At 29.9% G+C, this 21,701-nt stretch overlaps 1 protein-coding gene across 2 annotated transcripts; it reads right to left on the bottom strand.

Moving 5' to 3' along the window:
- Positions 1-1,906: 1,906 nt before the first annotated feature.
- Positions 1,907-21,645, bottom strand: LOC130900055 (unconventional myosin-Ib). Of its 2 annotated transcripts, none has more exons than XM_057810374.1 (18): positions 21,143-21,645; positions 21,017-21,087; positions 20,790-20,965; positions 20,668-20,731; positions 19,973-19,986; positions 19,159-19,243; positions 18,736-18,993; positions 18,485-18,681; positions 18,221-18,429; positions 16,671-16,835; positions 16,303-16,615; positions 14,500-14,880; positions 12,567-12,653; positions 9,462-9,706; positions 9,256-9,391; positions 5,563-5,715; positions 2,394-2,584; positions 1,907-2,333 (listed from the first exon to the last, which is right to left on the bottom strand). In XM_057810374.1, the coding sequence occupies exons 1-18, from the start codon at positions 21,370-21,372 to the stop codon at positions 2,213-2,215; spliced, it is 3,096 nt and encodes a 1,031-aa protein (XP_057666357.1). In that variant the 5' UTR covers positions 21,373-21,645; the 3' UTR covers positions 1,907-2,212. The 2 variants fall into 2 exon arrangements, with proteins under 2 accessions (XP_057666357.1, XP_057666358.1); XM_057810375.1 differs by having other exon boundaries at positions 2,394-2,521.
- Positions 21,646-21,701: the final 56 nt, after the last annotated feature.

Genomic DNA, 21,701 nt, shown 5'->3' with positions numbered 1-21,701 from the left:
TATAATAACTATTCTAAACTGTATATTTACAGAAATTTCTCTTGCAATAACCTCAAGAATCGTCACAAGAATTAATTTGTGATAAATTCTTAATTTTTAACAATCTTCAATAAATATGACAACTTTCCGGAAGTGCTGAATACGTCTCATTAATCATGACGTAATATCGTTTTTAAATGTTCAGTTCTCAAATAACATAAGCTACGTTTACAACTGAATTACTGGAGTTTTAAAAGTTGAAAAAATTAGTTGCGTGCATCAGACTATCATGACTATTAAATGTAAATTGAAAAAAATATCTGACAAGTCTTACTACGTATGCAACTACCATTACACATGTGTGTTTGGTTGCCTACCTCAATGTGAAAATTTAAAATTCAGGATTGGTTATCAGCGCGTGATAACCGGAAGTAATTAACGATTAGTGACGCGTTATAATAAATTATTTTATCAGTTTTTAAATTGTTTTAATAAATAATTGAATCTCAGTGTATTATAAAACAAATAATTTTAATTCTTCCACTGTGTAACTTTTACGGTTTCAAGTAACGTCTTACGAATATTGTACCAGGTCGCGTTGTTGCCAGATTTTTTTTAACGCTTGGTGTGATGATTTAAGCAATTTTATTTTATTGTTCGGAAATTTAGATATTTTCGACGTTGTATTGGTTATTAAATAAAATACCGATTTTAAAAATATAACTTATTTATTAAAACATATTGCTATAGAACATATTGACAGAAAACTGTCAAAATTGAATATAGTCTAATTAACATTTTATATATTACACCTGAAAAGACAAAATCGAGCAATTACCGCTATTGGTAGATAAATTTAACGCCGATAAAGAGATTTTACGATGAGTTTGCAATTTTGACGTTTATAAACTTGAAACATATAAACTTTTATTGAAATCAGTTCTCGTATACGAGGGGAAATTATATTCTAAGCGTTGGCAGCCGTGCGGGATATATCTTTGATGTTGCCAAGTTCACTTTTAACAAAATTTCTCGTTTTCATGTTTGTCGTTTGATATTTGATTTTTATAAAAAACTATAGTATTGTTAAATATAAAACAAGTAAAATTTATTGTAATTAGACTTATAAGGGTCTATAGAATATTTAAAATATTAAAATTATCACTCCAATTTCTGATTGAATGATTCATTATTTTAACGTAACGACTGGAAATATATTAAAACTTGGCAACGTTGTTAAATGTCTGTCATACATCAGCAAACTTTTCGTAAAAACAGTTTAGTGGTGAGATGTGACAGTTAGTTAATTGAGTGAAAGTTTTTTTTCAATTTAAGTGAAAAAAAAAGTTTTTTTACTACTTTCAGTTGTGATATTATTTCAAATTCAGTGTTAAATCATCGTATTTAAATTAAATTGTGAAAAATAATATTAAATACAAGGTATTGGTGATGTAGTTAACGTAAACTTACCGACATCTTGGCGTGTAACGAAATGTGATGGGATAATATCAAAAAGATCAGGTAAACTTAAGAAAAAAATCAAATAATATTAGATAATTTAACTATAAATCATTTATTTTTGTATTCAAAAGTAAGCAGAAAACAATTTTTTTCCTCAACCAACGTCAAATTAAACCCGCCAAATCGACACTAATACATTCGTTGATTACACTGAAAAAAAAGTATTCTCTCCAGTTGTTTTTCTTGCAAACTATCTTTTTTCGTTTAAATAGATTTTAAAACGAAAAATTTTCATTAAAAAAAAACGCTGCAACCTTCAAACGACGAATTAATATACCGTGTGTACTAAAAGTTAGTCGACATGATTAGATATGTTTCTATTTAATGATACTAACCTTGTTTAATTTCAACTGATGATTGAAGGGGAAGGTAGGGAGTAATTAAGGGGGATCAAATTATTGTTGAATTGAATTTTTGCAATATTTTTTATTAAACGAAAAGTCTAGTAACTTAATAGATTTTTATTATGTACAAGTTTCGTTAAATCTATTTTTGAACGCCTAATTTTCTGTCTTTTTTGAATCCGCAATTTTTTTTTTCAAAGAAAATGTATTAAAATGGTAGTTTATGGAAATATTTTATATAAATTTAGTTCTACTATCTCGATATATTTTCCTGGGAAGAAAAAAATGAACAAAAAGTGATGTAACGTCCTAATGGCAGTGTTAATTATGCTAGTTCCGACATAGGCGTGGATATGTCTTGCTAATCGTCACACCAGTACCTCCATTTTATTGGCCTTGCGTAAAACTCGAATTTGACCGGGTTGAACTTCGGGTAGACCGCATTTGAAGGTGAACGTCACCGTTTGCGAACCGAAATTCGCTTCGAATCTGAAATAATCGACAAAAAGAAAAACGTTTCCCCCCGAAAATGTCGTTTTTTCGTCTTACTCGGTGGTGATGTTGACTTCCGGCGGTTTTCCGGTGGCGTTTTGGACAACGAGAAATAATTTCGTAACTATTTCGATAACGTGTCCGGTTTGGAAGACGAAGTCTCCTTTTTTTTTGCTGAGGTCGCTCTGAAATAGACAGCTTGTCTGATCGGACGAGGCACTCGACGTTTCGGGGTTGGCTAAGGGTGACTGCGAAAGATAAACGACACGGACCTAGCGCTACTTTACTATTATAAAAAAATATGGTGGGAAAACGAAGCCGGCTACTGGAAAATACGAATTGGCGAAACTAAACGTGCGCTTATCAACTATAAAGTCAGTATATAATTTGAGGTCATGGTAAATGTCGAAATAACTCTTCAAATTTGAATGAATTTTATATGAGTAGTTATAGCGAATTTTTAAATGTTGATTACTAGTTTTTATAGTTTTATATTGAGTTTGGTAGTTTTTTTTTATCGTGCAATTTGTCTTTTATCCTTTTTTTTATATTCTTTTGCTCATTTTTGTCTCTTTTATCATATTTTCTAGTTTATCAACAAGTTTTTTTGCTGTTTTATTTTGTAGTTCAATTTTCTATACTTTTTTGGAATTTTTTTGTACACTTTTGTTGACTTTTCTCTTCTTTTCTAATTTAATTGAATCTTTTATGATTTTCTTTCAGTTTATTGTCGTTTTTCTGTTGTCTTGCGTTCTCTATGGTCCTTTTTTGTTATTTTTATTGTTTTTTTTTTATTCTTTTTTACTGATTTTTTTTCTTTTTCTTTATTCTTCAGTTTTTTATGATTTTCTTTCAGTTTATTGTCGTTTTTCTGTTGTTTTTTCGTCATCTACTTTGTCTTTCGTTCTCTTTGGTTCTTTTTCGTCTTTTTTATTGTTTTTTTTTCATACTTTTTTACTGATTTTTCTTTCTTTTTCTTCATTCTTCAGTTTTTTATGATTTTCTTTCAGTTTATTGTCGTTTTTCTGTTGTTTTTTCGTCATCTACTTTGTCTTTCATTCTCTTTGGTTCTTTTTCGTCTTTTTTATTGTTTTTTTCATACTTTTTTACTGATTTTTCTTTCTTTTTCTTCATTCTTCAGTTTTTTATGATTTTCTTTCAGTTTATTGTCGTTTTTCTGTTGTTTTTTCGTCATCTACTTTGTCTTTCGTTCTCTTTGGTTCTTTTTCGTCTTTTTTATTGTTTTTTTTTCATACTTTTTTACTGATTTTTCTTTCTTTTTCTTCATTCTTCAGTTTTTTATGATTTTCTTTCAGTTTATTGTCGTTTTTCTGTTGTTTTTTCGTCATCTACTTTGTCTTTCATTCTCTTTGGTTCTTTTTCGTCTTTTTTATTGTTTTTTTCATACTTTTTTACTGATTTTTCTTTCTTTTTCTTCATTCTTCAGTTTTTTATGATTTTCTTTCAGTTTATTGTCGTTTTTCTGTTGTTTTTTCGTCATCTAATTTGTCTTTCATTCTCTTTGGTTCTTTTTCGTCTTTTTTATTGTTTTTTTTTATTCTTTTTTACTGATTTTTTTTCTTTTTCTTCATTCTTCAGTTTTTTATGATTTTCTTTCAGTTTATTGTCGTTTTTCTGTTGTTTTTTCGTCATCTACTTTGTCTTTCATTCTCTTTGGTTCTTTTTCGTATTTTTTATTGTTTTTTTCATACTTTTTTACTCTGATTTTTTTTCTTTTTCTTCATTCTTCAGTTTTTTATGATTTTCTTTCAGTTTATTGTCGTTTTTCTGTTGTTTTTTCGTCATCTAATTTGTCTTTCATTCTCTTTGGTTCTTTTTCGTCTTTTTTATTGTTTTTTTTTTATTCTTTTTTACTGATTTTTTTTCTTTTTCTTCATTCTTCAGTTTTTTATGATTTTCTTTCAGTTTATTGTCGTTTTTCTGTTGTTTTTTCGTCATCTACTTTGTCTTTCATTCTCTTTGGTTCTTTTTCGTCTTTTTTATTGTTTTTTTCATACTTTTTTACTGATTTTTCTTTCTTTTTCTTCATTCTTCAGTTTTTTATGATTTTCTTTCAGTTTATTGTCGTTTTTCTGTTGTTTTTTCGTCATCTACTTTGTCTTTCGTTCTCTTTGGTTCTTTTTCGTCTTTTTTATTGTTTTTTTCATACTTTCTTACTGATTTTTCTTTCTTTTTCTTCATTCTTCAGTTTTTTATGATTTTCTTTCAGTTTATTGTCGTTTTTCTGTTGTTTTTTCGTCATCTACTTTGTCTTTCGTTCTCTTTGGTTCTTTTTCGTCTTTTTTATTGTTTTTTTCATACTTTTTTACTGATTTTTCTTTCTTTTTCTTCATTCTTCAGTTTTTTATGATTTTCTTTCAGTTTATTATCGTTTTTTCCCCAATATTTTTAGACTTTTATTGCCTATCATCCTCTTTTATCAATTCTCTTGTTTTTCTTTACTTCTTTTTCGTCTTTTTGTATTTTTTTTAATGCTCCACAGACTTTTCTAGTTTTCTTTCGTACTATTGTGCCATTTTCGCGATTTTTCATCGTCTTTCAACAATTTTGTAGTTTTCCTTTTCCTTTTTTTTTCTCGTTTTTCATAGTTTTTCAACCACTTTTCTTGTTTTAACGATATTTTCTCCCATTTTTTTGTACTCTCGTATAATATTTCTTGATTTTCCGTCATCTTCTCGTACTTTAATGTCAATTTATTTCATTTTTTCACTCATTTTATTATTTCCGCTAATTTTTCGATGTTTTTTCCATTTTCAATCTCATTATTTCGTTTAAAAGATACGGGGGTATTCTAATTTCTAAATAAAATATTAAAAAAATAAAAACATAAAAAAAAAACCGAAACGCAAACGATAAAAAGCACAAAATATGAACGAAATTCAGTTGAAACACCAAATGAATCACCCTGTATCAAAAACCGAATCTAAAATTCGTAAAAACGATTTTTTAAATCCCCCCGTACAACATACCGTCGAAATTACACCGAGAAAAAAAGAAACATCGAATTTATTATTTAATTTCGACTCGCCCCGTATATTATTTTTTGTACGCACGATTTTATTTTCCATAAATTTTTCGATAACAATCGTTTAATTACAAAAAAAAAAAAAAAAAAAAAATGTCGAAACGTCGAAATACGCGTCGTGGAATAACGGAAACGATATATTTATATACGGGGTGCGATTAAAAAGTGTGTTGTACTTACCGCTTTGACGTGTACCACGGCGACATCGTCGAGAAACGGCGACAGGGACATCCTGTAAATTTCCGTAGCGGGTACTCTGTATTTGATTTGTAACGTCCTTTGATCCAACACCAGCATCGATCTCGTCGATATCACCAATAGAATTGGAACGAACTGAAACGGAAAAAAAAAAAAAAATCGTTCGCGTTTTGTCCCTTGCGAATACGGGGCCTTGCAAGTTACTACAAGTCGTCGAGTTTCGTCGCGTATCGCGCGTTCTTTTCGGTGTTTTTCTTCGTTTCTTTCTCGATTTTTTGGTATTTTCTATCGTTTATTGTCTTTTTTCTTCTTTTATATCCTTTTCTCGATTTTGTTTTTACGTTTTTATCGTGGTTTACTTTTTACTATTTTCTTGTCTTCGTTTCCTCCTTTTTTCGTGTTTTCCTTTGAATTATTTTCGTTGTTTTCTATTCTTCTTTTCCAAACTCATGTTGTGTCCTTTTATAATCCCGTATCATGTTTTGTGGTATTTTTTTTTTATATACTATTCTTTTAATTTCTCTTTTGTCCTTTTTTTTTATCAATTTTCCTCGTTTTTAACCAAATTCTCAAGTTTTCTTTTGTCTTTTGATCTTTTCTGTTGTTTTTTCTCTCAATTTCTTATCATATTTTCTTTTATCGATTTTTTTTTGTTTTTATTTCTTCTTTTCTTTGTAGTTTCTCGTTTTTTGCCACATATCATTGTCCTTCATCCTCTTTTCTTGTTTTCTTTCCTTTTTTCATATTTAGAAAGTCGTTTATTTTCTTTTGTCGCTTTTCTCTCCCCTTGTGTCAATTTTTTTCACTTATATCTCTCTTCTTCTGTCAATTTTTCGTAATTTTCTTTCTCATTTTCTTGTTTTCTTTGTTTTTACAATCTTCTGTTGTTTTATTGTGGGGTATTTTGCCTCATATCATTGTCCTTCATCTTCTATTATCGTTTTTCTTCTTCTTTTCTGTCCACTTGTGTCAATTTTTTCGTAGTTTTTCTCTTTTCCTTTAATTTATTTTGTAGTTTTGTGTCTTCTGTCGTATATCATCAGTTTTTGTCAATTTTTCGTAACTTTCCTTCTCTTTTTCTTATTTTTTTCATTATGTTTCATCGGTTTCCATCCTCTTTTATCAATATTTTCGTTTTTTAGCTCTCGGTTCTCTTTTAATTCTTTTTCTTTCTTCTCTTTCGTTATTTTTTTTTCTACTTTATCGTATTTCTCTGCTTTCTTTTGTCAATTCCCTGTAGTTTTTCTTTCTCTTTTGTCACGTATAATCGTTTTCCATCCTGATTTTTCATTTTTTCCTAATTTTCTTTTCCTTTTATTTGTTTTTCGTATCTTTCTCGATCCTTTTAATACTTTTTGAACTTTTCTATTTTCTTTTATAGTCTTCCGTTATCTTTCTGTCCCCTTTTGTCATTTTTTTGTAATTTTCTTTCCCCTTTCCTTGTTTTCTCTACATCATTTTGTAGTTTTGTATTATCTGTCAATCTTTTGTCATGTTATCATCGTTTTCTGCTTTTCTTTGTCCATTTTTCTTTACTTTTCTTGATCCTTTCATAGTTTTTTTTGTTGTTTTCTGTTATTTGTCATTGTCTTTTGTCCTCTTTTGACCTGTACTATCGTTTTCTATCCTCTTTTGGCAATTTTTTTACTCTTCTTTCTCCTTTCTTTGTTTCTTTTAGTTTTCTTGGCCTTTTTGCTATAGTCTTCTGTACTCTTTTCTCATATGCCATCGTCTTCTCTCCTCTTTTGTCTTGTAACATCGTTTTCTGTCATTTTTTTGTCAATTTTTTCTTCTTTCCTTGTTTCATCCAGTTTTCTTCATTCTAATTGTTTGTTTTTTGTAGTTTTCTGTTATTTGTCGTTGTCTTTAGTCATGTTATCATCGTTTCCGTCTTTTTTTGTCATGTTATCATCGTTTTTATGTCCTCTTTTATCTTTTTTTTCTACTTTTTTCCCTTTTTTCCTTGTTTCTTCCAATTTTTTTCATTCTTTTTGTGTTTTTTTGTAGTTTTCTGTTATTTGTCGTTGTCTTTAGTCATGTTATCATCGTTTCTGCCCTTTTTTGTCATGTTATCATCGTTTTTTTTGTCCTCTTTTATCTTTTTTTTCTACTTTTTTCCCTTTTTTCCTTGTTTCTTCCAGTTTTCTTCTTTCTTTTTGTGTTTTTTTGTAGTTTTCTGTTATTTGTCGTTGTCTTTAGTCATGTTATCATCGTTTTAGTCTTTTTTTGTCAAGGTATCATCGTTTTTTTGTCCTGTTTCATCAATTTTTTCTCCTTTTTTTCCTTCTTTCCTTGTTTCATCCAGTTTTCTTCATTCTTTTTGTGGTTTTTTGTAGTTTTCTGTTATTTGTCGTTGTCTTTAGTCATGTTATCATCGTTTCTGCCTTTTTTTGTCATGTTATCATCGTTTTTTGTCCTCTTTTATCATTTTTTTCTACTTTTTTCCCTTTTTTCCTTGTTTCTTCCAGTTTTCTTCTTTCTTTTTGTTGTTTTTTGTAGTTTTCTGTTATTTGTCGTTGTCTTTAGTCATGTTATCATCGTTTCTGCCCTTTTTTGTCATGTTATCATCGTTTTTTTGTCCTCTTTTATCATTTTTCTCTATATTTTTTCCTTCTTTCCTTGTTTCTTCCAATTTTCTTCTTTCTTTTTGTGTTTTTTTGTAGTTTTCTGTTATTTGTCGTTGTCTTTAGTCATGTTATCATCGTTTTTGTCTTTTTTTGTCATGTTATCATCGTTTTTTGTCCTCTTTTATCATTTTTTTCTACTTTTTTCCCTTTTTTCCTTGTTTCTTCCAATTTTCTTCTTTCTTTTTGTTGTTTTTTGTAGTTTTCTGTTATTTGTCGTTGTCTTTAGTCATGTTATCATCGTTTCTGCCCTTTTTTGTCATGTTATCATCGTTTTTTTGTCCTCTTTTATCATTTTTCTCTATATTTTTTCCTTCTTTCCTTGTTTCTTCCAATTTTCTTCTTTCTTTTTGTGTTTTTTTGTAGTTTTCTGTTATTTGTCGTTGTCTTTAGTCATGTTATCATCGTTTTTGTCTTTTTTTGTCATGTTATCATCGTTTTTTGTCCTCTTTTATCATTTTTTTCTACTTTTTTCCCTTTTTTCCTTGTTTCTTCCAATTTTCTTCTTTCTTTTTGTTGTTTTTTGTAGTTTTCTGTTATTTGTCGTTGTCTTTAGTCATGTTATCATCGTTTCTGCCCTTTTTTGTCATGTTATCATCGTTTTTTTGTCCTCTTTTATCAATTTTTTCTACTTTTTTCCTTCTTTCCTTGTTTCTTCCAATTTTCTTCTTTCTTTTTGTGTTTTTTTGTAGTTTTCTGTTATTTGTCGTTGTCTTTAGTCATGTTATCATCGTTTCTGCCTTTTTTTGTCATGTTATCATCGTTTTTTGTCCTCTTTTATCATTTTTTTCTACTTTTTTCCCTTTTTTCCTTGTTTCTTCCAGTTTTCTTCATTCTTTTTGTGGTTTTTTGTAGTTTTCTGTTATTTGTCGTTGTCTTTAGTCATGTTATCATCGTTTCTGTCTTTTTTTATCACGTTATCATCGTTTTTTCGTCCTTTTTCGTCGTCTTTTTGTAGTTTCCCTTCTCCTTTTCGTCAACTTTTCTGTTTCGTTCCGCATTTTCGCGTTTTTCATGTCAAATTTCGTCAGTTCGATGATCGATATTTTACCTTTCCACTGGACCTGGTAATTTTATTGATAATATCGGCGAACACTACGTATTGGTCGTTGTTTTCCAAACACATCTTCTTCCATTGCACGTTCTGCCTCAAACGGACGTAATCCCCGACGAAGGGATGCGAAACGCTTGAAAAAAAAAACAAAACAAGCGATGAAAAGGGCATATCGGGTAGCGCGACCGTCGAAACGGCGTTACCTTCTCGGATATGAACATTTTCTGTCTTTGAATATGAAACTGGCGGTAACTTTTTCCCGCATCCGATTCCTGGCCGTCTGATCGAACTTCAATCTGAACTTGTGGCACCTCCAGCGGTGGTGGATTTTGTTCAACAGCGAACTGCATTCGGTTAATCTGTTGGGGGCTTGGGGCCAATCTCTGCAGACGGGGGAAATCGCGTCTTCCGGTAACGTTCTGCGGAGGTTCAGCAAAAATTGTCGTCGCTTCGATCGGAAACAAGAAAACAAAAAAAAAAACGGAAATCATTCGACGTTTCGTAATTGAATATCAACATAACCTCGTCGTTTTGATTTTCCTCGGTTTCTTTGTCGATTTGTTAAGTCCGGCAACGATGTTTTGATGTGTTTATACGAGGAATTTGATGTTGAATCGGGAAACGGTTTTCCTTTTTATGGAATTGAATTAGTCTCGTTACAATTTTTTTTCTCAGTGTAGAAGTGAAAATTTTTCATAATTAATTGAAAATAGGCGGTGAAAATGAAGTTTTTTATCGAAATTTTGAGGTTATGTTGATAAAACTATTAATGGATATTATTTTTAATGGAAAATTAAAACAATAGATTAGTCATATTTGAGATCCCCAATCGATTTTTGCGAATTATTTTTGATTTTAGAATGTTTTTTTTTTTGTTTGAAAAAATTCAATATTTTTGAAACGAATTGAAATTTTCCACAAATAAGATTTTATAAAGACAAATTTTGAAAAAAAATGATACGTTTTTAAGTTAAAAAACCGAAAAATTGATTTGTTTGGCATTTTTTTTATAAAATTTTGAGGTTATGTTAAAAACGTAACTAAAAATAAGTGTACATATCATAATTATTTAAGAAGACATATTTCTGAAACAAAATGGAATTTTTCAAAATAAAAATAGAATTAAAAAGTTCAGTTATCGAGAAGAAAGTTCATAAAAAGTGCAATAATTAGAGAAAAAGATTGTGAATTGATAAAAATTCATTAAAAGTTGCAGAATTGAGAGGAAAGTTCATAAAAAGTTCAGTTTTTGAGAGAAAAGTTCATAAAAAGTGCAATAATTGAAGGAAATGTTCATAAAAGTTGCGAAATTGAGAGGAAAGTTCATAAAAACTGCAGCAGTTGAAAAGAAAGTTCATAAAAAGTTCAGTTATCGAGAAGAAAGTTCATAAAAAGTTCAGTTATCGAGAAGAAAGTTCATAAAAAGTTCAGTTATCGAGAAGAAAGTTCATAAAAAGTTCAGTTATCGAGAAGAAAGTTCATAAAAAGTTCAGTAATCGAGAAGAAAGTTCATAAAAAGTTCAGTTATCGAGAAGAAAGTTCATAAAAAGTTCAGTTATTGAGAAGAAAGTTCATAAAAAGTTCAGTTATCGAGAAGAAAGTTCATAAAAAGTTCAGTTATCGAGAAGAAAGTTCATAAAAAGTTCAGTTATCGAGAAGAAAGTTCATAAAAAGTTCAGTAATCGAGAAGAAAGTTCATAAAAAGTTCAGTTATCGAGAAGAAAGTTCATAAAAAATTCAGTTATCGGGAAGAAAGTTCATAAAAAGTTCAGTTTTTGAGAGGAAAGTTCATAAAAAGTGCAATAATTGGAGAAAAAGTTTGTGAATTGATAAAGAATTCATTAAAAGTTGCAGAATTGAGAGGAAAGTTCATAAAAAGTTCAGTTATTGAGAAGAAAGTTCATAAAAAGTTCAGTTATCGGGAAGAAAGTTCATAAAAAGTGCAATAATTGGAGAAAAAGTTTGTGAATTGATAAAAATTCATTAAAAGTTACAGAATTGAGGGGAAAGTTCATAAAAAGTTCAGTTATTGAGAAGAAAGTTCATAAAAAGTGCAATAATTGGAGAAAAAGTTTGTGAATTGATAAAGAATTCATTAAAAGTTGCAGAATTGAGGGGAAAGTTCATAAAAAGTTCAGTTATTGAGAAGAAAGTTCATAAAAAGTTCAGTTATTGAGAAGAAAGTTCATAAAAAGTTCAGTTATCGGGAAGAAAGTTCATAAAAAGTGCAATAATTGGAGAAAAAGTTTGTGAATTGATAAAAATTCATTAAAAATTGCAGAATTGAGAGAAAAGCTCATAAAAAGTTCAGTTATCGAGAAGAAAGTTCATAAAAAGTTCAGTTTTTCAGAGGAAGGTTCAGTTTTTCAGAGGAAAGTTCATAAAAAGTGCAATAATTGAAGGAAAAGTTCATAAAGTTGCGGAATTGAGAGAAAAATGGATTTTTTTCAATTTATTTTGTAAAATTTTGAGGTTAAGGGAGAAAAATACTTGAAGTTATTTGAAATTTTTCATTTTCTTGGAGAAAAGACGTGAAAACAACAAAAATGAGCCTCATTAGAGGATCGCAAGTCGATTTTCCAAAATTAATTTTCATTTTTCTGAAAAAAATCCGAAATGGCATTATTTTTCAAAACACGGTTTCATTTGCGACAAAGAAAAATACTTTTCCGGATATTTTGCAGAAAAATCTCCAGAAAAAAGTTAAAAATCGAAAAAAAAAACGCTTTTTTGACTTTAATAAAAAAATTTGAGGTTATGTGGAAAAAGTAAATTGTAATTTCTCAATAATAGATAACAAAATACAAAAAAATAGTCTGACTCGAAGCTCCCAAGTTGATTTTTGAAATAATTTTTTTTTCCAAACAATCAATTTTTCGAAAAATCGCAATAATTTTTGACACTTTTCAAAATAAAAAGTAGATTCTGATTTAGGACAAAAAACACCACATCATCCCAAATTTCGAAAATATCCGATAAGTTTTCATGACAAAAATCAAAAAAAAAAAACAATTTTTCGTTTGTTTTTCGAAAAAATTTTGAGGTTAGGTCAAAAAACCAATCAAATTGCGGATATTTCGAATCTCCACAACTTTTACAAACCCAATTTTCCGATAGAAACTAAAATTTTATCGTAATTGAACTTCAAAAAACTAAATTTCCACCCCTTTCATCCCCTAGTTCCATAATTTCCACTAAAAATAACATTTTATCAGCAAATGTACCCATTCACCCCCAATTGAATTGAATTATTACTAAAAAACGTTTTTTATTAGGAAAAAAATATTTTTTTTTCATATATTACTCACTTTCCACTGTATATAATGTCTCTGAATTATTTTAGTCGCCCATTCGACTTCTTTTCGATGTTTCAATATCCGAAATTCCTCTCGCGCCTATAAAATTCGTATCCATTAACAGTATTAACCCACAAATGCTACAAGAGGCGAAAAAAAAAAATTCCTAGCGGAAAATTCCGAAAAAATTTTGTCGATTTTTGAAAATCGACCCTCGACAAGAACCCACCGACCAAAAAAATAAAATCTATATACGAAAATTCGATCTGTAAATACTCTATCGATTTGGAAAAGGCTTATGACTCATCTAATGAAGCGAATAATCGAGGAAATCGATAAATTTGATGAAAATATCGAGCTTGGGCCGGATTATTTCGATTTATAATTGGCGATTATCAATTTATTTTTAGAAATTGTTTATTTAAGAAACAACAGAATGAATTGATTCTATGAGATACTCTTCTAGCGACTATTTTCTAGTTTAAAAGCAGTTCATACCACCCTGTAAAGGCACCACAAATGTTTGCGGCCTTCGAATGTTATGCCGCATTTAAGTTCCTGAAAGAATTTTCAAAAAATAATTTTTTTCTTCTTTAAATAATTAGTTGTAAAAAGTGCAGCAATACATAACGCGGTTTACAAACTAATATTTAGATCAAAGTTCATAAAAAGTGAAGTAATCGAGAAAACAGTTCATAAAAAGTTCAGTTATTAAAGATAAGTTCATAAAACTGCTATCATTGAGAGAAAAGTTCATCAAAAGTGCAGTAGTTGGGGAAAAAGTTTGTAAATTCATAATAAAATTCATTAAAAGTGCAATAATTTAAGGAAAAGTTCATAAAAGTTGCGGAGTTGAAAGAAAAGTTCATAAAAACTGCAGCAATTGAAAAGAAAGTTCATAAAAAGTGAAGTAATTGAGAAAACAGTTCATTAAAAATGTTATCATTGAAGGAAAAGTTCATAAAAACTGCAGCAATTGAAAAGAAAGTTCATAAAAAGTGCTATAGTTGAGAAAAAGTGTCATAAAAAATGCAGTTAGTAAAGATAAGTTCATAAAACTGCAATTAATGAGAGAAAAATTCATCAAAAGTGCAGTAGTTGGGGAAAAAGTTTGTAAATTCGTAATAAAATTCATCAAAAATGCAATAATTCAAGGGAAAGTTCATAAAAAATGCAATAATTCAAGGGAAAGTTCATAAAAGTTGCGGAATTGAAAGAAAAGTTCATAAAAACTGCATCAATTGAAAAGAAAGTTCATAAAAAGTGAAGTAATTGAGAAAACAGTTCATAAAAAGTGCAATAATTGGAGGAAAAGTTTATGAATTAATAAGAAAATTCATTAAAAATGTTATCATTGAAAGTCAATGAAAGTCAATTGAAAAGAAAGTTCATAAAAAGTGAAGTAATCGAGAAAACAGTTCATAAAAAGTGCTATAGTTGAGAAAAAATGTCATAAAAAGTTGAGTTATTAAAAGTTCATAAAACTACAATAATTGAAAGAAAAGTTCATAAAAAGTGCAGTAGTTGGGGAAAAAGTTTGTAAATTCGTAATGAAATTTATCAAAAGTGCAATAATTTAAGGAAACGTTCATAAAAGTTGCGGAATTGAAAGGAAAGTTCATAAAATCTGTAGAATTGTGGGAAAAGTTCATAAAAACTGCAGCAATTGAAAAGAAAGTTCATAAAAAGTATAGTAATTGAGAAGAAAGTTTATAAAGAGTGCAATAATTGGGGAAACAATTCAAAAAAAGTGCATAAAAACTGCAAAAATTGAGAAGAACGTTCATAAAAAGTGCAAAGTTCAGGAAATAGTTCATAAAAAGTGCAGTAATTGAGAAAAATATTCAAAAAAACATCAATAATTGACATCAATGTTTATGAATAATGCAACAATTGATACCAAAGTCTATAAAACGTGGAATAATTCGAAATAAACTGGACTCACCCTCCAACTTCTCCAAGCGGCAGCTATGATGATCTGACTCTGCTTCATCTTCCTGTACTTCCTCCTCTCCCTGCTACCCCTCCAAATTTTCTGAATCAACACGGCCAAATCGTGTAATCTGGATTTTCTGAAATCTTCCAATTCGAAAACGGTGCGCGGACTTCTCACGAACAATTTAGTCCTGCCGAAAGTGAATTCCGCGCTTGGTATAGGCAACGATCTAAGTATCAGCGAAGCGCCTTCGACTGCCGATCCTCGCCATCTCGGCCACGTGCTACCAGATATCATCTTGTATCTAGATACGAAGTGGATGTAAGGCAATCGGTAACAGTAACCGGTACGCCACAGCTGAACAGTTGGCAGTAAACATAAATATCGAACCTGGGGGATTAACCAAAAAAAGTTCTTTGTAAGTGCAGTAATAGAAAAAAAAGTTCGTAAAAAGTGCAGTAATCGACAAAAAAGTTCGTAAAAAGTGCAAGAATCGATAAACAAGTTCATAAAAAGTGCAAGAATCGATAAACAAGTTCATAAAAAGTGAAGAAATTGTTAAAAAAGTTCATAAAAAGTGCAGTAATTTATAAACAAGTTCATAAAAAGTACAAGAATCGATTAGCAAGTTCATAAAAAGTACAGTAATTGATAAACAAGTTCATAAAAAGTGCAAGAATCGATAAACAAGTTCATAAAAAATGCAGTAAAAAATAAAAAAGTTCATAAAAAGTGCAAGAATTGACAAAAAAGTTCATAAAAAACGCAGTAATTGAGAAAAAAAGTTCATAAAAAGTGCAGTAATCGACAAAAAAGTTCATAAAAAGTGCAAGATTCGATAAACAAGTTCATAAAAAGTGCGGTAATTGTTAAAAAAGTTCATAAAAATTGCAGTAATTGATAAACAAGTTCATAAAAAGTGCAAGAATCGATAAACAAGTTCATAAAAAGTGAAGAAATTGTTAAAAAAGTTCATAAAAAGTGCAGTAATTTATAAACAAGTTCATAAAAAGTACAAGAATCGATTAGCAAATTCATAAAAAGTACAGTAATTGATAAACAAGTTCATAAAAAGTGCAAGAATCGATAAACAAGTTCATAAAAAATGCAGTAAAAAATAAAAAAGTTCATAAAAAGTGCAAGAATTGACAAAAAAGTTCATAAAAAACGCAGTAATTGAGAAAAAAAGTTCATAAAAAGTGCAGTAATCGACAAAAAAGTTCATAAAAAGTGCAAGAATTGATAAACAAGTTCATAAAAAGTGCAGTAAAAGATAAAAAAAGTTCATAAAAAACGCCGTAATTGATAAAAAAAGTTCATAAAAAGTGCAGTAAAAGATAAAAAGTGCAGTAATCGACAATAAAATTTATAAAAATGCAGTAATTGATAAAAAAATTCATAAAAGTGCAGTAATCGACAAAAAAGTTCATAAAAAGTGCAAGAGTTGATAAACAAGTTCATAAAAAGTGCAGTAAAAGATAAAAAAGGTTAATAAAAATGCAGTAATCGACAAAAAAATTCATAAAAAGTGCAAGAATCGATAAACAAGTTCATAAAAAGTGCAGTAATCGACAAAAAAGTTCATAAAAATGCAGTAATTGATAAAAAAGTTCATAAAAAGTGCAAGAATCGATAAACAAGTTCATAAAAAGTGCAGTAAAAGATAAAAAAGTTCATAAAAATGCAGTGATTGATAAAAAAAAGTTCATAAAAAGTGCAGTATTCGATAAAAAAAGTTCATAAAAAATGCAAACATTGATGACAAAGTTGATTAAAATCAATTACGATCAAAGTTAATAACGCGAACACTACCTGATGTTGTATCAACGCCATTTCGAATATCCTCGGATGCTTCATTTCGTTCGGCTTCAAACATCTGACGTAATGATTCTGTCTGCCTGAAATGACTTTCAGCAAAGAATTCAAGGACACCTGCAGTTGCAACGACTTCGAAACGGGTTTCTTCGGATTACACCTTTTGGGATTGCCTTCGGGGAATAGCGCAGGTATTATCGGATGATCACAGCGAAACATCGCCCTCGATACTTCCCTAGGTAACGAATCGCGATTTTTTTCGACGAACCCCTCCACTTTATACGTTACCCCGCCGGCGTAATGCCTGATCCTACAAAATATTTCGATTTTACGATGTCATTCGATTCGTATCGAGACACACTCACTGAAAAGTGTCTGCCGGAAGTTGGGAATCGGCCGCTAAGCAATGGGAATGACCCGCACAACATTGCGCGACCCTCTTTAGGTAAGTTGAGTCACTTTGGACGTGAGCCTCTTCTAGTAACGACAATATGCCGTGACTTTCGTGTTCTAACAATTGACATATCGCTCTAAAATTGTTAAAAAAATGTCCCCGATGATGATATTTCGTTTTTCGATTCAGTTTAATCGAAAATTTAACATGATAACGAATTTTGGAAATTAATACGTTCATTGTGATCCAAAATGGTGTAATGAGCCCATTTTGAATACTAGCGATTGACATTTGACGTTGACAAATGACATACGTCAAAGATACGAGCGTTAAATCATTATTTCGAATGAAATTTCGTTTAAAGTATTCGAAATATAAGAAAAAATACGAAATATACGGAAAATTTTTGGGAAATAATAGACATTTGACGTTGACAAGTGACATACGTCAAAGATACGAGCGTTAAATCATTATTTCGAATGAAATTTCGTTTAAAGTATTCGAAATATAAGAAAAAATACGAAATATACGGAAAATTTTTGGTAAATAATTAATTATAAATTTCAGTACGTACATTTTGATTCTAAATGGTGTATTAAACCCATTTTGGACCGTAGTGATAGACATTTGACGTTGACAAGTGACATAAGTCAAAGATAAAGACGTTAAATCACCATTTTGAATGAAATTTTGTTTAAAGTATTCGAAATATAAGAAAAAATACGAAATATACGGAAAATTTTTGGGAAATAATAGACATTTGACGTTGACAAGTGACATAAGTCAAAGATAAGGACGTTAAATCACCATTTTGAACGAAATTTCGTTTAAAGTATTCGAAATATAAGAAAAAATACGGAAAATTTTCGGAAAATAATAGACATTTGACGTTGACAAGTGACATACGTCAAAGATACGGACGTTAAATCACCATGTTGAACGAAATTTCGTTTAAAGTATTCGAAATATAAGAAAAAATACGGAAAATTTTCGGAAAATAATTTGACATTTGATGTTGACAAGTGACATACGTCAAAGATACGGACGTTAAATCACCATTTTGAACGAAATTTCGTTTAAAGTATTCGAAATATAAGAAAAAATACGGAAAATTTTCGGAAAATAATAGACATTTGACGTTGACAAGTGACATACGTCAAAGATACGGACGTTAAATCACCATTTTGAACGAAATTTCGTTTAAAGTATTCGAAATATAAGAAAAAATACGAAATGTACGGAAAATTTTCGGAAAATAAGACATTTGACGTTGACAAGTGACATACGTCAAAGATACGGACGTTAAATCACCATTTTGAACGAAATTTCGTTTAAAGTATTCGAAATATAAGAAAAAATACGAAATATACGGAAAATTTTCGGAAAATAATTTGACATTTGACGTTGACAAGTGACATACGTCAAAGATACGGACGTTAAATCACCATTTTGCATAAAATACACCAAAAATTCAACGAATTATAACGAAAAAATGTTTATTATGTTGAAATGACCACTTACATGTTATTGAAATAATCAATTTTGACCCATTCCAAACTCTCTTTCGACATTTCCGCCTGTTCTTCTTTCAAAGTCGAACTAACAATGAACTGTTGCAATTTTTCGTTACAATAATTTATCATAAGTTGTTCGAAACGGTTACAATCGAGAATCTCAAACCCGAAAAAATCCAATACGCCCATTTCCTTTCGCCTACCCAAAGTTTTCGCCTAAACAAACATTAAATCAAATCCAAATTGAGGTTAGTTCTCGATATTCAATCACCTTTATAACATCGTTGATTTTATTTATCAACCACGTAAATAATCGGCTGTACAACGTTCTGCATAGAGTATCTCGAATTTTTGAGGCGTCGACGGCGTTCAAATCCGTCATTATACTTTCGTCTATTTGATGAGTGGTTAAAGCCCTTCGTAACCATCTCGGTTCGGCCCCTAACAATTCGCAAATCTCGAATAATTCTAAAACGAACGATTCGATGGAAAATTTCGCTTGCGACGCGTATATTCACTCACCGTATTCGTTATTTATGGAACATCCCTCGGTACCGTCAATGTTACTGCAAGGCACGTACTGCAAATTACCTAATTTCAAAATAATCGCTAAAACGCGAAAAATATCTATAATTTCGGTATCTGTAAATCCGAGCACTTCTAAAGCGCCCCTCGTATATACGAACAACGTTTTATCTTCTTCGTCTGACAAAGTCGGTTGATTGGTATCCGTGAGAAGAATGTTGTAGAGTTCAACGTTACGTTGAAGTTTTAAATTCTCTGAAAATTTTATAAACGTCCCATTTTCAATAATAATTTCCAATTTACGTAATTTTCATTTAGTAAACAACGTATATTCACTCGCAGAAATGACACTAATTGAATCGATTCATGTCAAAAAATAAATCGATATCTCGAATGGCACATCAAAACTAATGTACTTACTTAATAGATGGATATCTCCCCCTGATAAAAGTTGATAGAATATATGAAAGTTTCTGTCAGACGATGCCAAGTGGATAATTCTGGACTGAATAAAAAAAATCATCTATTGTAAAGAAATTAAAATACATACATTTCAGTTATATTGTAAATTATTATACGGCATATCATCTTTAATCGATTCGAACCAAGATTATTTGTTTTTGTATCTAAATAAACAATAATAGAAATAGACAACCGGAAACGTGACGTCACGGCCGTCATCTTGTAGTAGTTCACATTCTAAACAAAGTTTACGAGGTAGTGTGTGTTATTTAAAGGTAATAATATGTTTTGGGTAAAATGGTATTTTTTGACATAATTTATCACAGAAAATACGAAAAAATCACAACTCATTTAACATATATATAGGATCGTAAACGTAGTTTGTAAAGTGATCCTTGACCTCGGACAACAATGGCGGTGTGTGACGTGAACACTCCCGTAATCTATTATAAAAATTGACGCATGCCAAATAGCAAGTACAAATTCATAGATTTAACAACGTTGCCATATTTAGATGAAAAATTTAAAAAAAATGTTTATTTTCAGTTTATATATAAACATTGTTTACGTCTAGAAAATGGCAGCGTGTCAAATAGCGAGTGGAACTTACGTTTAAACAACGTTGCCAGACTTTAAATTCGCTTTTAAGATCAAAGAAAAAGTAAATTATTAACAATCATTTAAATTAAATATTACTGGTGAGTTTTTTGGAAGAGATTAATCACTTCGAAATAATATTTATTAATAATATTATATAATAATTATACCTTACCTTATCTAGAAAGTCTGACAGCATGAATTGAAAAAAAATAATTAAAACAAAACTAAAGATGATCCAAAATCCAATCCAAATCTCATCATAATACGAAAAATACAACGTTAGGACTAAACTCAATGACATTTGGAATATTTTGTGACTTCTGCTAAAGTTGGGTTAAGTTTTTAATTTATTTTTATGGTATCAATGACACGCGTTAAAAAAGAATTTTACACATAACAGTTGTTAAAAAAGAAGAAGAAAGACATTATAAGAGGCAATTTTATTTTTTTATTCGTTAAAATAGAAATTTGAGACACACTATATATTAGATCCTTTATTTTTTAAATAAATAAGTGTATTCAATCATTTAGACACACGTTTTATCGATTGATTCATGTCAAAAATAAATCGATATCTCAATTTGGTTGAAAATATCAATTTGGAATATTCTGTGACGTAATTTATCTCTGTGGTAAGTATCAATGACACTTGATAAAAAAGAAGAATTCAAAAGAGATAGTTTATATATAAAAGAAAAAGAAAGACAATTTTATCTTTTTATTCATTGAGACACACTATATATAGGAACCTTTATTTTGAATCAAATAAAAAATAAAAACAAAATGATAACAATAAACACTTTTTATTGTTTAACATAAAAAAATGAAACATAAAATTTTATACTGATAAATGAAAAAAATACTTACAGTGTGTTAAATGTCCACCTATAGGGTCCCCTTTGAAATCAAATTCAATATCTAAAAACTTCCCCTGGAAAAAAATAAATTATAATCACCACCGGATTTCAATGATTAATTCTTCTACTTACAAATCTGGAAGCATTATCGTTTTTCATTGTTCTCGCGTTCCCAAATGCTTCTAAAAGTGTATTAGCTTGTACTAATCGATCCTTGATAAGCTTCGTTTCCGGACTATCTCCAGAAACCAAAACTAAGAACTGTAAAACAATTCTAGCAGCTTCCGTTTTCCCAGATCCACTTTCACCTGAAGAATATCAAAATTACGAAAAAACACGACAAATTATAAACAATTTACCTGTTACAATAATACATTGGTCCTCGTTTCTATCATTAAGCCATCTATATGCAGTACCAGCAACTGCATAACTAAAAAAAACACATTTAAATATGTTTTTTCTTATATTTTATTTGTATGTCTTACATATGTGGTGGTAGCTGGAATGGTCCTCGTTTGACGTAAGCCTCGGCGAGATCGGCAGAATACAACGCGAGTTTTTTATAAGGGTTAACTGAAATGAGCACATTTCCTATGTAAGTGTAGATGTGATCCCTCTTGAAACGTTGCTGTAAATTAGTTACGAAGGAGTCTTCGGTTAACGGCTCGAGTAAAACAGAATCCCATGCTCCTATTTCTTGATCGAGGCTGAGCATCCTGGCCACAGTCCTGGCTTGATTGCCGCCAGGGCGGCATCTAGTCCTCGAATTGCTTTTCAGTGTGCCCCAAAACAACTATCACATCTGAATCTATCAACGAACTAGTATTAAGGAGAGTAGTGTTAAATAACGTGAGTTAAAACACGATGTTATCATTGTTTTCGATAAGTAATTAAAAATATACTTCGATTAAAAACATTTTTAATTAAGTTAATAAATTAAAACTAGTGCAATAGTTAAATTTAGTTAATTTTTTATACAATTGTCATTGTTGACATTGACAGCACTGTCAATTGAGACAAATGAAGTATAGCAGAAGTCATCAA

Source organism: Diorhabda carinulata, chromosome 12 (genome assembly GCF_026250575.1).
Source record: "Diorhabda carinulata isolate Delta chromosome 12, icDioCari1.1, whole genome shotgun sequence".
NCBI classification, from domain to species: Eukaryota; Metazoa; Arthropoda; class Insecta; order Coleoptera; family Chrysomelidae; genus Diorhabda; species Diorhabda carinulata.
The sequence above is the reverse complement of the archived record's forward strand: the minus strand, read 5'-3'. Positions and strand labels throughout refer to the sequence as shown.